We start from the raw sequence: 17,234 nt of genomic DNA, 5'->3' as shown, positions 1-17,234 counted from the left end.
ACCAGAGCTGGTAAATGTTCACCATTTGATCTTCAGTCTTCACATTTTTTTAGCTTATTCGCTAACTTGAGGCGCTTTCTCTCTACGGACACTGTTGGATAATGTCAAGACAGGATGAAATAAAAAACTATCTGCGTATTTAAGACTGAAGGAAAATCCATAAAACAAATGAATGAAGAATTTCAATGATCAATAACGAGCTTATGAGGTGTAATAAAGTTAAACTTTTATTGCAAACCAAACATGGTCACATAAATCTTAAATCTTAAATTTTACAATTTACAGTACATTTAACATGAATTGTTACATATACATATTTAAGCATACCTTTAGTCATTTTTTGTTCAATATACATTAAAACTAGTACACATGACTCCAAATATACAAACAAACTTAAATACCGTCAAACTGCATTACAGCAATATTAAAATGGAATGTTCAGTTTCGATGTTTTCAGCCCGGCTGAGCACTGCAGTTTCGTTACTGTGAGGCGAATGGAAGACGATATGAGGGGGACACAGTTGGCAAGCAGAACTACACAAACACTTTTCAACACATCACTCTCTTTCTCACCTAGCAGCTGTGCTCCCTCTTTCTCTCTCTCTATCAGCATTACCGTTATTGTTTTATGTGCAAATGAAGATATAAAACATCGTTTGAGTTCCTACGTGTTAAAGACAGAACAGGTGTATTAGCATGGAGCTACATCGTTCCTCTGGTGACTTCAAAAAAAACGGCTCCTCCCGCCTGCAGGCAGGTGTGGAGCGGTGACGTTAAGGTCGACACGGATAAACCCAAAAGATGTGAGTTCTGATGGAGAGAAAAAAAGGCACACTTGACAGAAAAAATAAACCATCCCCCTCTGTAACATTCAGCTTCAAATGACTCCCTTTTCAAACACACAGAACGCAAATGAGAAGATACTAAAGCACCGAAATGAATGTCACCTCCAAGCTACTCGTTCAGACTCAACAGGTCGGTCCCCGTGGGTGGATAGACAGAACCTCAAAAGAGGGAAGATGTTTTGCTACATAGATGAAGATGGAAATCCTTTTCAGGGCTGGTACAGTGCGGTCCAGCCTTCCTCTTTTGAGAAAAGGTGGAAGTTGGTGTGTGTGCTTCTCGGTTGTGGCTTCAGGGTCTTCAGAGAAGTGGGCTTTTAAGCTGCCTGAGCTGTGTGCAAAGGACCTCCACTATTGGGTGAGAGATGGGCAACTGAAGGCTGCAGAGCGTTTGAGTCTGTTGTGGAAGGTTGAAGAATTTGTGCGTTGGTACATCAGAGTAAGATGTTGGATTTCAACCCCAATGAGTCATTGAATTATGGCAGACATCCACGTGTTTCAAGTCTTCTTAAACGCATTCAAGATTTGGAGAGATTATGGCAAGTGCAAGTGTACAAATTCTTTGCAGATGCAGAGTTGTTGCAGGGGTTGGTTCAGAAATATCCATCATCCTTATGGGAAATGTAAGGTGGGATCAAGATGCAAAGTCCATGGACACGCCACAGTTCATGTCCTGTAAGTCTGAACTGATGTCTGTATTGAGTGCCTGTGTTTAAATCCTATAGGTAGGAGTCCATAGATGGGGCGTAGGAGAAGCCCACAAAGGCCTCTGCAGCCTCTTTGATGCTGGCCGTGACAAGTGCGCTGTCTGGGGAACAGCCAATGGAGCTGGGCACCGGCTCATCTGTGAACTCTGGATCAAAGTGCCGGAGGTCGTTGGGTCCCGTCTGAGAGGTGGAGGAAGGGAGGAAGGAGAGGGGGAGAGAAGAGGGGATTAGGCAGGCTGTAATAGTCAAAATACCTTGCCATAATTGGACATGTTTTAATTCACAGCAAAGATGTTCCATGCTCTTCATCTAGTTATGGAAATGTAAGTACTAAGTCATTGGACTTTGGTCCTATACTGCAGAAAATCAGAAATCTGCCAGCATCAGCAAATGTTGGAAAATTAAAAAGGAACGTACCACATTGGGGTTGAATGGAGGGGTGATCTTCTTGGCATTGAGGTCATCCCAGTTGATGGGGGAGAAGAATATGTGGTTCTTAATTTCAATCTGTGAAGAAACACAAATGAAGCATAATTCAATGATGTCCTTTAACACAAACAATATGCACACAGATACACACATACAAGCACATAACCGAGCACTTACAAAGTCCTCTGTGCAGCCCAGCCGCTTGGTTCGGTCCTTTTGCAGGAGGCCCTCCAGCAGGTGTCTGGCTGCGTTGGAAATGTTGGGTTTCAGCTGCAGCGGCTTGTTCAGGATGTTGTCGTACATCTCAGCTGTGTTACGGCTGTAGAACGGAGGCTGGGCAGGGACAGAAAGAACCGATTAGCATCTTGGCAACAATACGGAAGCAGCAAGGAATCCACATGACTGGTCGTATGACGTTGATCGTATCACTTTAAATCATGCATAGATGCAGGCACAAACATGTGGGACTCCAATGAGATAAGACTTGTTTGTTTTTCACAGCATACAGTGTAACTCTATATTATCGAAACATTTAGGTATATATTGAGGGTGTAAGTGAATGTTACTCACCAGGCCATAGAGCATCTCATAGAGAACAGCTCCTAAGCACCACCAGTCTACTGTCCTGTCATACGGCTGCTTGTGTAGAACCTCAGGAGCTAAATACTGTAGAGAGAGAAAGGAGGGCGATATGGTGAGTTACTGAATATTCCAGAGCGCTGTCAAAGGGAGTTCTGAATCACCGGATCTTTCGTTCTTACCTCTGGCGTACCGCAGAAGGTCGACGTGGTCCCGTTGGGCTCGATGTTCTCCTTGCACAGGCCAAAATCTGTTAGAATGATGTGTCCCTGTGAGTCCAGCAGGATGTTCTCTGGCTTCAGGTCTCTGTAGACGATGTTGAGGGAGTGGAGGTAGCCCAGTGCGCTGGCGATCTCTGCTGCGTAGAACCTGGCTCTGGGCTCGAGGAAGCAGCGCTCTCTCTGTAGGTGGTAGAACAACTGGAAGACAGAGAAAACAAGCGGTAAAGGTTATTGCAATAAGTGTTTGCTGGAACACAACCTAAAATGTCTTGCTTATGTTATAGAAAATAGAAAATCCCATGAGCAGAGATAGAGACAGAAAGGAAACCAGATTGGGAGTAAATGCAGAGAAAGGCAAGAGCCTAAAATGTTTGACAAGGGAGGACGGATGAAATGAGGGCCAGAGGTGGAGCGAGAGAGCAGCAGGGAAAAAGAGGGGAAGAAAAGAGAAAGGGGAGAAGGAGAGTAAATGCATCCTGTTTCCTGACGAGGCCCATATTTAATCAGCACTGTCTTTACTTGTCCAACAATCACAGGAAATTAGCTCGATTAGACACACACTGAGTCTGAATGGCGCTGCTAATTTTGGCCGCGAGTCTCTCCCGCTGTCCCAGCACACCCCGTGATTTCCTGAGAGGTGTTTCCTTTCCAGAACGAGAGGCAGAAAAAAAGACGGCTTCTATTCTGCCTCTCATGACAGGATATCCCCTCTGTCTGTCTGTGCTTCTGCCTCTCTGATTCTGCCGCTATATTAACTCCTCTAAAAACGTCTGTCCTTTCCCTTCTTCCTCCAGCTCTATCCATCTTTTTAATTCCCTCCCGCCCTGTTCATTCATCTTTAGCTCCTTCTCTAAATAGCCCAGTTCCTCCCTTCTCCTCTATCATCTGCGCTTCGAATCTTTATTTTTTCTTGGCAGCAGCTCAGCCGGTAACTCACCTCTCCTCCGTTGATGTAGTCCAAGATGAAGTAGAGTTTGTCCGCCGTTTGGAAAGAGTAGTGCAGGCCAACCAAGAACGGGTGCTTGACGTTCTTTAGCAGCACATTCCTCTCTGACATGATGTGTTTCTCCTGAGGAGCACAGAGAGCAGGGGGTTAGAGAGGTCGACGAGGGGACATCTTTTGCTGTGTGTGTTTTTGTTTCCAGCTGGAGGCATGTCTGCCTGTGCACTTACCTCCTTCTTCTTGAGGATGGCCTTTTTCTGTAAGACTTTGACTGCGTAAAACTGGTCGTCTGCGCGATGGCGGGCCAGCAGGACCTTGCCGAAGCTGCCCTTGCCGATCACCTTGAGGAAGTGGAAGTCACTGGGTTTGGCTGAGGGGTTGGAGGATGGACCGAGGTTGATCTGTTGGGATGGACTGGGCTGTGAGAGGGAGAGCAAGGAAGAAAAGGGTGAGGACGCTGGAGGCATTGTATGATCCACAAAATGCACGGTAAACAGAGGATGTGCGAGCGGATCTCTGCGTATGGTACAATGTAAACAAAGGAAGCTGAATGCAAATGTGCTTACAGGAGGAGAGGGGTTGGTGTTCATGAGCTCAGCATCCTGAGGAGGACTCAAGTTCAGAATAGACTGAACTTCAGGACTGAAAAAAAAGAGTTCATACTTAGTTCATCTATTAATAAAGCACAAAAATGTCCTCAATTCCTTTTTTTATTGCGAATCAGAAGGGAGTCACATTAAGTCACAAAGTTTCCTCAGAGGACAGACAGCTGACATTTCAGTGAACGCAGAACAATAACATGAGTCAGATGGTACTCACTGCTTGCAGGCGTAGGAGTTTGTGGCAAGCCTCTGAATGAAGTCGTTCAGCCCCATCCTCCTCTGTTTCATAAAAGCTGCAACACAAGAGAGAGAGAGAAAAAAAAAAGTTTAGATTTTTAAATAAAAAGCAAAAACCATGTCCATACATGTCACGAAGAATCAGATTAAAATATCCATCTATGACTCCATACCGGTGACTAAGGCCACAAGCCCTCTAGATTTCGAGTAAGTCATGGCAGGCTTTTCTGTTTCTGTTTTGATCGTCATGATGAGGGATGATGAGTTGAAGTGAAGCTCCGCGCTCATCAACAGCCCAGAGGCGAACTTTAACTACCCTGCGTTTGACTCTAGTTTTATAACAGGCCGAGGAGGAGGAGGAGGGAGGACCTGCCCAACACACACACCCACAACCCCTGGTGGGCGTGATCCTCTGCAAACATCTCTTTCAGCTAAATGGACCGTGAGAAGATGATCGATCCCGCTCTCGTCCAATCAGAGGTCGTTGCGCTTGCTGCGCGTCATTGCCGCGCCTCAAGATGTGCTTGCGTCAAAAACAGAAAAAAAGGAAGAAAAAAGTTCTTTACCATGACTCCCTGAGAAGCCGCCGGTTTGCACTATTTCCACATATGTTTGTGCAGCACCATGGCAACTTTGCCTAACGTCCCATGCGTCACACTGTCTGTAACTGTCATCAACAGCAACGTTTCAGTCTTCACAAAACAAATCTTATAGGCTAATGGCATCCAGATGTGTCCAGTGAGTAACATACGGTTGCCCTTAATGTTTAAGGAGTACAGAATAAACTGCTGATTCTTCACATAGGAAACCATGAAAAGAAACTGTGAGAGAGTTCCACAGATTAGGGACTATTCTCAAAGCTTCTGATTATTTCTGTAACCCTGTACCCATGCTCCCCGCCTCTCTCCCATCCTGACCTTGCAACTCGGTCCTGTACAAATAATCTGATAGCCTCTTAACTAGGCCTATCAGCTTCACTGTTTGGCTGCTCCTCAATTAAAACGGCCGAGAGTGACGCAGGTTCCCTCGGTATACAAAAGAGGGAGAGCCTGAACGGAGGGAGGCCCGGTGCCAAGAAAAAGCCGCTGCTAGTGGAAAAGTACAGACTGAGAAACTCCTGAACACATCCAGCTCAAACGAAAAAAAAAGAAGAGTGAGTGAGTTCAAGACCACAGTTTTAGCCTCCCGGTAAGCCTCTCAGAAGCAGCCAAAGCACTTCAGTGTGATGATCAGGATGCAATTATGCGGAAAAATGCGCTGGGCTTTGCGCGGTGACATATGAGCAGAGCAGACGGGCTCAGTTAGGACACGGTTATGTAAGACACCTGGTTCAACTTTTATCTACAACACTGCTCAGATCACCTACCAAGGCCAAGCCCGTCCAAAGGGAACATCGATCACCGTGCGTAAAAATGAAAGAGACCTAGCAGAAAATATAGTTTTCTAACACAATTTCTAAAACAGCTCATGGAACGGAGCACAGACACAAAGCTGTAACTTTGCGGCACAATGCGGACAATTACAAGCAGTTCGCGAAGTCTTGCGTAAAACCACTAAAAGCTATTCATGTCTCGGTGCCTGATCTTCATCCAAAAACACACAGCAGACCCAGTTTCCACAGAAAACACACAAACCTTTCAGATCTGAAGGAGTTCTCATTTGGCCGCCTGCTCAGTCCAACAAGTTGCAAAAGAGAGTGGCCAACGTTTCTCTGGCACTTTTAACAGACTCCCTATCAGCGAGGCATTTCAATAGATAACAGCATCATAAATCCAGGTCAGTGGATTATGGGGCGAGCGGAGCGCCCCCCCCCACCCCCACCCCCCGAAGTATGTCTGCCAGCACTTTCTTCCCAACCACACACATACACGCTCCAGACCCAGAAAGCGGCCTGGGAGATTTTAGATTTTACCCTGACAGAAGAAAAACTGCACGCACATTATTATCGATCTGCAGGAGGAATATTCTGAAAGGTTCTTTCGAATGAAGACACCCATCGCCGGATGAACATGCAGCCTACTTACAAGTGAGAGCGGTCGTTTTGTCTTTCATGAGGATGCTTTAGTTTCCCAATCACAACAAGAACAGAGGCTTCAGGCTCCTCGACATCAAACTACACAGCACTCCTCTTCTTGGAGACTTTCATCCACAGGATTTTTTTTTTCTTTCCTTTCAGGGCGGAGACGTCCCGCCTCTGTTTCCTTCCACTCAGTTTAAGGTTTCATGCGTGGTTGCATGAGTTTTCCGCAGGGCGGGGGGGTATGCTGCCTTCAAATGCTCCTCATAAGCTCCTACTTTTGAGTTCAGGGAAAATATAGACATAACTTTAACTTAATTTTCTGACTGAACAAAAGTGACATATTTATCTATTTATTTCTGCAATTGAAATGGATAGAAAGGTATGAACACATGAAACACAGGATTTTTTAGGCAAATATTCATTAAACGTACCTTTAACCTATTAGGAAGCACTGAAAAACAGAATCAATCTACAACCCTGTCTACAACAATCTACAACACATACTGACATATATGTGATATTTCAACATCACATAAAGGCAACCCCTTTACCGTAACCCCCCCCCCCCCCCCCCCAGTCTCATCTTCAACAGGAGGCTTTTTCCCCACTGTAGCTGGCTAGCTGAGGTCATTCACCCACTGTATTAGAAAGTAACCCAGATTTGGAAATTCACAGAGTTCACATTGATTCAACGCTGGGAACTGCCAAGAAGTTGAGGCCCTGTTAATTAACCATGTCTCTTGATTTCTCTCCCAACTATTTCATGCCTGCGCGCACACCCGGGTGTTTTCTCAGGATAATGTTTTGCTGATTTTTGCCTTTTGGGAGTGTTTGAGGGAGAAGTGAAGTGAGAGGATAAACGAAAGGGAAGGTGGTGAGAAAGCACTCAGCTGGACGGATGAAGTGTAGGTTACACCGATAAGCAATGCGGTGAGGAATAAAATGTCGAAATGTGGATCAGACAAAGAATAAACAGAGATGAGATGATGACGACATGAAGATGCTCAAACCTTTTTAGCTGCAATAGAGATTTTCAGCCATCTGTTCAGGAAAGTTTCACTAAGAGCGATCACATTCACATGATTACACATGGAATTGAACCTTCCACTCAAAAAATTTAATGGAGATCAAGGGAGAGTGTGAAAAATGGGTTATGTCTTTGTGCTGCAGCTATACTGAGCATTATTGTTACTAGACTGTGAAAACAGAGCCAAAGACAAGCAGCAATTAAGGCGTGTGTGTGTGTGTGTATGTGTGAGGGAGGGAGAGAGAGAAAGTGTGTATTCTTTTGCTCTTGACCCCCGGGCATGTCTCAGAGAAAGTCATTGTGTTTGTGCATGTGTGACACTGCAGTTTTTAAATATAGCCTCAACTTTTTTTTTTTTTCTGTCTCTGTCTCTCCCTTAACTCAGGTCAAATCTATTATTAATCTGTCCCCCATAGCCACCTGCACACACACACACACACACACACACACACACATGCAGAGCTGGAGGGCAAAACAAAGCTGCAGGGAGTCTGACAGCACACACGCACATGCATGCACACACACACACACACACACACACACACACACACACACACACACATATATATAAGCTGGAGGGAAAAAACAACCTGCAGAGAGAGTGACAGAACACACACACACACATACAGACTTTCTAAAACAGAGATGGGGAGAGAGAGAGAGAGAGAGAGAGAAAGGGCATGTCAGGTACTTCCTAAATTCCCTCGAGGTGTCCAACACTCGTCTCCCTCACTGCACCACCGAGAACAATTTATTAGAAAAAGAGATTTCTCCTTGAGACAGCGCAGGTTGCAGCGCCGCCATCCTTCAAGAGGCATTTAATCTACAATATGTCACCACTGACACTACAGCATCCGTCCACGTGGGACACAAACCGACATCTCTTATCAGCACTTGAAAGCATCACGCACCAAACAAGTGAAACCTCACTGTATTGCTTTCTCAAATGAGGAGAACACAAGGAGAGCATGTGCTCGCACAGAAAAAAGGCATTGACCTTGAAAACTTTCCAGTCTTCTGCACACATTTTAAAGTCTGATCGAGGAGCAGCTAGTCTGCATTTGCATCCGAGGAACAAGAGCTAAAACAGGAGAGGATTGAAAGGGACCGTGTAGAAGAAGTTACCTCCGCTGGGATGTAAGCACGGCTCTCCAGTCTGCATCAGTGGTCATAGCCCAGAGTTGAATGAAATGAGAGAGAGTTGTTGAGAGAAGATCAGGGGAGAGGAGGAAAAAGAGAGAGGGAGCAATGCTAACAACCGCCCAGTGATTTTCCTCTCTGGCCCTCTTTCCATGCTGGATTAACAGGCTGCCTGCGTTTGGGCCCCGAACAAGAGGAGGCTCCACAACAGTCAAGCTGTGTGTTTATTGCCTTTCTGTGTGTGTGAGACACTAGTATGTTATGTAACCCACTAGTGGCACTGTCATCGATGCCCAAGCCAGCATTGACTCATATACGCGTGCACGCACACACACACACACTTAGAGGGCCATTTCGTGAAAGGACAGGAAGGGGTTCACTGCAGTGCCTGAGGTGCAGGATATTAGAGTTGTAGTACAAACACGTACAAACACACAGTCCCTCCACCCGCCCGCCTACAGCGCACCCACACATACACAAAGACCAGCATATGCCCATATTCACGGTGTCTCCGGCAGATGACATCCATCCATTAAATCCGTTCATCTCTTTCATCCTCCCATGCCTCCATCTGGTAATGTCCGTGCTGTGTGCCGGGGATGATGAGGGTGTTGGTGGCTACAGTTGATCTGGCGATGAATGTGAATGAGGCCCGGTGGTGAGGAACCAAATGACACTGTTACATAAAGGCCTCGGCTATTCAGAGAGGACAGCCAGGCTTTTATTTTGCCACGGTGGACTGTCAGTGTGTGTGTGTGTGGAGTGTTTGGCTAGCTCAGCCACCAAAAAATGTTTTATAGGCTGTGGAAATTATCAAGAAATTATGAACCTATGAAACAAAGCTCTGCTTTTTATGCCTTGACTAGGTGGTGACAGTAGAGAGGTGACAGGAAATGGGGGGAATTACATGTAACAGAAGTCCTCATCAGGACGTGAAGCGGGAATGCTGCAGTCTTAACTTTTTTTTAGTGGGCCAGATGAGGGCTCAAATTTGGAGTTTGGATTAAGAAATAGGCTAAGGTAGGTTTGGAGGGCAGTGCTGACCCTGAATGCAGCACACACACACCCAAATCAGGCTAAATTATAGCACTTACTGTAAATCCTCGTGATATAATGGCAACAAACATGTTCAGACACTCTTCTTAAATCTATCAAAATCTCTGGTTTGGGAGCGTCTTTATGGATTAGACAGTATGTGCATGGGTTTGTGCTGTATTTGTGAATATGTGCGTGCCTCCATGTTTGCCTTTAAAGGGCAGGTTGACACAGGCGAGCAATTTGTTATGAATGATGGGAGAAAAGAACAAGCGACGGCTTCAGAAAGGGAGCTGCGATGATATTTTGCGTCACTGAGAACAAAAGAGTTAAGTTTGAGAACACACACACACACACACACACACACACACACACACACACACACACACTAAGGCTTTGTAATCACATGTTATGTAAACCTGTTGGTATCTCAGGAGGACAAGTCTGTGTGTAAATGCTGATTAACTGCACTGCAGCGAGTTGATGAACATGCAAATGTGTTTTAATGAGGGGATTCTCAGCTGATGCTCTTTGTTACATAAGACCACTTTTTCTGAGAGGAGTGAAATAACACAGACATGGTTTGCTGGCTGTTCCTCTGTAAAAACAGACAGTCAGAACGCCCTATAATTAATATTACTGGATCCATTCCTAGCTCTACATCGTTGCTCTCTGCTCTGTCACACGATGAGTAAATGACTCATATGTGACAAACATCAGCTTTCAAGCGGCTCCTGAAGCCACTAATTGCTGAACTTGGAACAACAGGGTGTAGCAGCATCACGGCCGAAGCCATAGGAACAGCTTGTCACCAGCTCGGCTAATAGCTCAAATTTCTCTCCATATATGCTGAAAACTCCCATAATTAACAGGCAGACTACTCCCAGTGAAAACATTTCCATCACAATATGCACCTTGTCACTTTTCGATCTTGGAGATGTTTCAGCAGGCAGCCGGTGCCTGCAGGTGTTGTTAACGCAGAAGCGCAGTGTGACAAGTGGTGGTGGAAAGTAACTTGTGTACTTGAGTAGAAATGTGAGGCGCTTGAACTTTGAGTTTTTCTGTTTCATCTTTAGTGGCTGTAATTTACAGACTTTACATGCAAACCGCATGATGAGCTTATAAAACACGATGATATATTACAGAGTAAACTACCCAACAGTGTGTATGAAATAGTTAAATTAGCCACACTTTGACAAACAACAATAAACTGCTACTTGCATATTAATGCATCAATAATAATAATCCAATAATATGTAATACTGTAACACGAGTACTTCTACTTTTGTTGCTTTAAGAGCGTTTTGCTAATAATGCTTATGTACTTTCATTTAAGTGACATTTTCAGTGCAGGACTTCTACTTGTACAGGAGTATTTTTATATTACAGTATTGCAACGTTTACCTAAGTAAATAATCTGAATACTTCCTATGCCGACACTGATAAGGGTGTACATACTATTCTAGAGTGGAAATTAATGGTTTCTATATGGAAAAGTAAAATAATGTTATAGCAGTTACTGTAATGCATTTTAAATTAGAACATTTTTTTTAATCTGCTAATCATGGTTTATAGTTTTTAAATGCATAGAATTCAGTATTTTGAGTCCAAAGCAAATGGAAAGTTTAGGTTTGTACCTAAAGATTATGTAATTTTGAGCTCAAGCACACCTGAACACACTCATGAGGGGTCATGTCTTAGAATGTGCAAGATTTGCTAAAATCAATAATGAAAAAGGGAACAGATAGGCTTCATGCCAAAACAAGACACGCACACATACTGTGTACTTTGGATCGGACTATGACCTGCAGCACAAATGAGAAGCGTGATGGAAAATTAATGTACAGTCACTTATTGGCCATAAACCCAGGCTGGACTCTCACCCAGTGGCACACATGTACAGGGAGCAGCAGGCACACAAACACACACTCACACTTCTGCTGCTGCGAGTGGCTAAAGCTGCAAGCCGACGTGGTCTAAAAGGTCACTGTGCCATGTGTATGATGATCAGTCCTCAGTAGTGTTGGTAACTACTGTTTTTCTTTCCAAACCCGTTTCCACAAAACAACAAATAGTAATCTTGGTTTATGAGCAACTGTTATTATCCAGGGAGCTTAGAGGTCGGATTAGAGAGCCAAGTGGGAAGGTAAGGTTAAATTACAAAGTGTGTGTGTGTGTGTGTGTGTGTGTGTGTGTGTGTGTGTGTGTGTGTGTGTGAGCAAGATGAATCGGTTTGCTCCCACAGTCATCAGATTTGGATGGAAAGGAAACAACAGACAAGAGAAAAATAAACCGAGAATGAATGGTAGGAGATAACTTCGGATTGGTTGTGGGAAAAAAAAAAAAAAGTGCAGATAATAAAGAGAAATGACCTAGGACTGATGGCGAGGGATGACGGAGAAAGATAGCAGAGGAATGAGAGTCTGTGCTCTGTGAAAGACGGATGGGAAAGGAGGAGAGACGGGAGGAAGTGAGAGAATACAAAACAACTGGCTTAGTCGCTGGTGACTTACTGTTGTCGCCAGGGCAACAGTAGCTGTCAGGGTCTGACTCATTGTGGTAGTACAGGTCCATGGCCTGGGGGAGAAATATGGCATCGCTTAGTAAAAACAGTGTTAAAACCTAAACGCCATAGACATGCAAATGAAAAGCAGAGTAGAAAAGTGTAACATCTAGACAGTGTATTCATAACACTGTATCCAGTGTTATGAATACACTGTCCTGCAGGCATCCTGTAGGCGACACACTGGCATTGTTGCGTACAAGCCTGCAAATCCAGTTTTGACTCTTGTTCTTGAGTTCTTGTTTGAATTCAGTTGAATGAATGAATAATAGGTGTTTGACATCTTATGAAAACTGTACAGCCCTTAGGCTTTTAACGCTCTCTCAGGTCAGGTTACATAAATTCAAAGATACAGCCTGGACAAGCTACAATTAAGGTCAGTGGGTCTCATTCTGGGGGTCAGGACACCCACGAGGGGTCAGGAGACAAATCTTAAGGGTTGCTAGATGATTAACAGGATAGCGGAGTAGAAAAAAAAGCATTTTTGCTAAGAAATTAATCCCTTAAATGTTCTTTTTCATTGCTTTTTTCTTGTGAAACACCAGAAAAAATACCTGGTCCCATCTGATACACAAATGTAACCATGAAGGGTCACAAGCAAACATGTCTTTGTTTTAAGGGGTTACAAGCCCAATGGTCTGGAAACTACTGACCTTTCTTAGCTTTTCTTACAGTGTCTGTGAAAGGCGTGACGTCTTTGAGCAGCAGCACTCTAAATCAGCATTTCTAAAGCCACTGGTTCTGACCCAGACTTGCTCAATGCCCCAGTTTCTGCTGGTCCCCCACATGATGTGTTTTAATGAGGCTGGGTTTCCAGGGTGAGACTGCACTGAATCACTCGAGGCCTGCGCTGAAAATGGCGAGAAACCTCCGGTCTAACAACAACAGCAACATGACGACAGAGTATTACTGCGCTTAGCGAGTCTGAGCACCGGGATGAAACAGATCTTACTCAGCTCGGGCCACAAGTTAAACAGGACATCTGCTCTGCTGACATTACATGTGCTTATCCACACTTTCTGTCTATTAAGGCACTACTTTTTGATCACTTTGGGTACTTTTCTTTTAATTTGAACCTCAAACGACTATCTAAATGAAACCGTCTGAGAGGTGTAGAGTGGAAATGTCTCTTTGGTGGAACTGACAGCAGCTCATAGATGAAGGGCCCCGACTAGACATGGTTGTTTTGCAAAATACCGCAGGTCACTAGGGTTGACAACCGGTGGATTAATCTTTAACAAGGCATTTAATTTCATGACCTTTTCCTTTTCATATGTTGTTTTCTGTAAAGGAGTAGAAAGCACGTTTCCCTCTGACCTCGTCCAGCAGAAGTATAAACTTAATCCTGTAGAACGCAATAAAAGTAAAGCACCTGAGTAGATGCACTTCCTTTCCACCACTGCACGTGGAGTTTATGGGAATCTTGACCTCCGACTGGCCACATTTGGTTATAAAAATCAATGCATTGCTTTATACGTGGCAGGATGAGCAGCTGAGACATGTGCGAGTAAACACAGGGCACAAATGTCTCAATTGCTTTTCCGTCACCGTACAGTAACAGCATAACTGGCAGCTGTCAGCAGCATTTGCATCTCAGGACATTTCCCATGAAACCGCACCGTCGTGTCAGACATGAGTTTTTTCGTGATTGTTGCTGTCAGTCACCGACTTTTCAAAGTGTCTCTGTTAAATACGGTCTTAGTCTACTTTGCTATTCCACGCTGCAGCTCTGAAAACTTATCGCAGCGCTCAGTGTTCTCCCATGGGTGTTTTCAGAGAAAGACAAGCTGGGGCATGTGTATGTGTGTGTGTGTTTGTGTGTGTGCGTGAGTTGTTTCAATCTCATCAGTTTGTTTATTCATTCAGGGGCGACGCTTTCAACAATCTGCCTATCACGCAGGTCATTTCATCTCCATATAAGTCTTAATATAGCTGACAGCAGCCTCGTCTATTCATCTTTTCCGCTCGCATACACACACATACAGTATTGCTTGCTGTTCATATCCTCTTATACTGTCAACATCTCTCTCTCTCTGCAGTCAAAAATCACTTTACCATTCACGCGCCTTTGTCCTCTCTCCCTATGCTCTCTCTTTCTTCGGGCTGTTTATTGATTCAGTATAGAGATCTGATGGAGTTGTATCCATAGTGATGGTGAATCTGGGCTTTCTGTTCATAAATATTTCATCGCATATTTATGTTTCCAAAAGAAGACAGAAAGTTTGGGTTGTTCGAGCAGAGGCAGAGAGAGAGAGAGAGAGGGAGAGGGAGGGAGGATTAGTTTGAGTCTGTGTAAGGGTCAAGGAGAGGTAGAGGCTTGCATGACCTGACTGTGAGTCATAAGATAAAGCACATTTGACAGAAGGGCTCAAAGCAGTTCATGTTTTGCCATCAAAGAAATGAATAAGTTTGCTGTGGGTGGGTTTTCATTCGTTTCCACCAAAAAAGACAGGAAATAAATAAGATACAAATGAAAAACAGACTGAGCCCCATATTTTATTCATTCTAATGTAAAAATTGCTTAATTGTTTTGATCTTATATTTTGCATTACTGTGAAATCCATTTGCATTAAGCCACCACCGTGTCAGTGATTTCTTACGTTATGATACGATATCTTATTTTCTCAGACTGGTTTTTTGGCAGTTTTGTTTGGTGGGAGAGCAGAAAAGGTGCAAAGCAACAAAACAAAGGATATTAAACATTACACTGTGCTACTGCTCAATAGTACTCAAACATGTCGATGCTGCAATAATCCCTAACAAAAAAGGTTCCTAAACTCTGAAGTAACTGCATGACAGTTACAAGCATGGCTACAAAGGTGGGTCATGCTATGTTGAATACCAATTAGCGGCATTGGTCAGCAATAAAAGTGATGTGGCAGTCAGCACTTTGTACTGCAGCGAACGGAGCCAGATTATCTATGGCCTAGCTCTGTGTAGAGGAGCACACAAACTGCAGCACTGAAGAAGATCATGAGCTGAAATGAACAGTTAGGAACAGACAGGTGCATTCCTTCTACGTCCCACCTTCATGGGAGTGTTTCCAATAATAACTAAGTTACTACAAACTTAAAGAGTTGGTGTTAGCAAATAATTAACCATCTGGGAAAACAGTGTGAAAACCATCTTTCGTTGTATGTTGCTAATGTCTATTGTTTAGTATAACGAAGATGTTCACAATCCATCAATTTTCTGTGGATTTCCTGAAATCCCCCATCAAGGACACCTGGAAGTCCCCTGCTTTGGGATCCACTGAATATTGTAAGAAATTAGTGTTTGCTACCTGTATAGGCGGAATCAACTTGCCTGTGTGCGTTGACGTGGCTGCCAGGTATCCTCCAGGGCGTAGCTGATGTAGGGGCCACTGCAGATGGAGCACTCCAGCATGACAGGGCTGGCCAGCAGGGGCGAAGCGTGGAACCCCCAGGACTGACAGCAGCCCAGATGGACGTCTGATTCCGCTTCCTTCTGCTTGCCTGTACCGTCGCCATGATGGCGAGCCAGCATCTTCCACTTCCTGACCTGTGAGTGAGGATAACTGATGTTTTTCAGTTGGCCAGCAAAGTTTAAGAGCAAATGGCATGGAATAAGTGCCTCAGCCGCTTCGAGAAAGGGTCACTTACTTACCTGCAGCATTTAAACATGGAGTCATTCCCCTAAAGCCCATAACCACAACCCACACCGAGCCTTGCTTCCAACCCAAACCACATGAGCCTGATATAGTTTAGATGAAATGCTGTTAAGGGGGGTTTAATGCCTTAAAGCACCAAGACAATCTTATTCATCAACATTAACAGCCTACTTAAAAACATGCTGTTGGGATCTCAACTCAATCCACACAGCATCACTGTCCAGTGAAAAATATGTGTCTCCAAATTTGGTGAATTTCAATTCCTCAGATAAACTTTCCCCCACTTCTTGTCACAACATTGATAACAGGTTTGTTTCTTTCCTATCTCATGAAAAGCTGATGTTTGGGAGCTGTGATAGAGATCCAACCTATAAGAAGTAGGACTGAAATGTGTTTTTCAATGTGTTTGGTGCCACAGGAGATCATTTGAAGCCATGCTTAGAACAATGAAGCTTTTTTAAAGAGCGACACAGATGATTTTAATCATAGTCTCTGATAAACCAAGCTAAAGTAAACACTCCTGCAAATTCTAGGGCATACTGACATGAAGGTCATTGTAATCTTTCATTAAATCAAATGTGACATAAAGCAGCAATTGAGATTAATACATAAAGTACCACAGCTAGAGTCAACACCATCACCTTATGAGTAAAATAGTTGAGGGTCACATTTGCATTGCACAGGAGGCGGTGAGTGAGTGAGTCTCAGCTTTCGCAGTAATCTCCTCTCATGTGACAGCTGCGCAGTGACACAGTTTCCTGAGGACATTTAGCCACAAACACCTCTTTTCGATCATCATTTAGCGAGTGACTGGCAACACTGACTGAATTCATATTATGGCCAGAAGACACAAATACCCCCCCAGCATGCACACAGACACGCAGGAGAGGGAAGGTGGGAGAAAGAAATACGAGATACAAGGAACAAACGCTAAGGTCAAGGTGCACATAGTTCTTGAGGAAGCAAAATTGCATGAATGCATTTGTCGGTGACCCAGAATGGCTGTTATGTAATTTAAATGATGACCTTGGCGCACAGAGCGGACAAGTTCAGCGACTGCAGCCATTTCGAATGAGTCTTATCAAGGCCTCCATCAGGGGCTGCTGCTCGGCTGGCCTCTACATCGCCACAACTTGGCAGGAGGAAATGTTTGTCTGTGTGTGTGCATGGGTGTAAGAGCCTAAACTAGCAACTCAGCAAAAATACTTTCCCTGTGTGTGAATGGTTGCTCCCTTGACTATGATTATAGCTCAGTGCT

At 44.2% G+C, this 17,234-nt stretch overlaps 1 protein-coding gene across 4 annotated transcripts in view; it reads right to left on the bottom strand.

Annotated features, from left to right (window-relative positions):
• Window positions 1-209: 209 nt before the first annotated feature.
• Window positions 210-17,234, bottom strand: part of sgk1 (serum/glucocorticoid regulated kinase 1) — a 35,895-nt gene continuing 18,870 nt past the window's right edge. Inside the window, exons 4-14 of one of the 4 annotated variants that reach the window (XM_076756867.1) lie at window positions 15,652-15,867; window positions 12,296-12,359; window positions 4,541-4,616; window positions 4,288-4,363; window positions 3,952-4,140; window positions 3,716-3,847; window positions 2,740-2,976; window positions 2,549-2,644; window positions 2,156-2,311; window positions 1,967-2,056; window positions 210-1,729 (exon numbers count right to left, since the gene is read on the bottom strand). In XM_076756867.1, coding sequence (XP_076612982.1) covers window positions 1,562-1,729; window positions 1,967-2,056; window positions 2,156-2,311; window positions 2,549-2,644; window positions 2,740-2,976; window positions 3,716-3,847; window positions 3,952-4,140; window positions 4,288-4,363; window positions 4,541-4,616; window positions 12,296-12,359; window positions 15,652-15,867 — 1,500 coding nt within the window. In that variant the 3' untranslated portion in view covers window positions 210-1,561. Of the gene's footprint in view, window positions 1,730-1,966; window positions 2,057-2,155; window positions 2,312-2,548; window positions 2,645-2,739; window positions 2,977-3,715; window positions 3,848-3,951; window positions 4,141-4,287; window positions 4,364-4,540; window positions 4,617-4,733; window positions 4,985-6,584; window positions 6,784-8,732; window positions 8,924-12,295; window positions 12,360-15,651; window positions 15,868-17,234 lie in introns of those variants that run through there. The other 3 variants (XM_076756870.1, XM_076756871.1, XM_076756869.1) reach the window with 3 other exon arrangements.

The sequence above is a fragment of the Chaetodon auriga genome, chromosome 18, assembly GCF_051107435.1.
Source record: "Chaetodon auriga isolate fChaAug3 chromosome 18, fChaAug3.hap1, whole genome shotgun sequence".
Classification (NCBI taxonomy): Eukaryota; Metazoa; Chordata; class Actinopteri; order Chaetodontiformes; family Chaetodontidae; genus Chaetodon; species Chaetodon auriga.
Note: the sequence above shows the minus strand (reverse complement) of the source record. Positions and strands in the feature narration are given on the sequence as shown.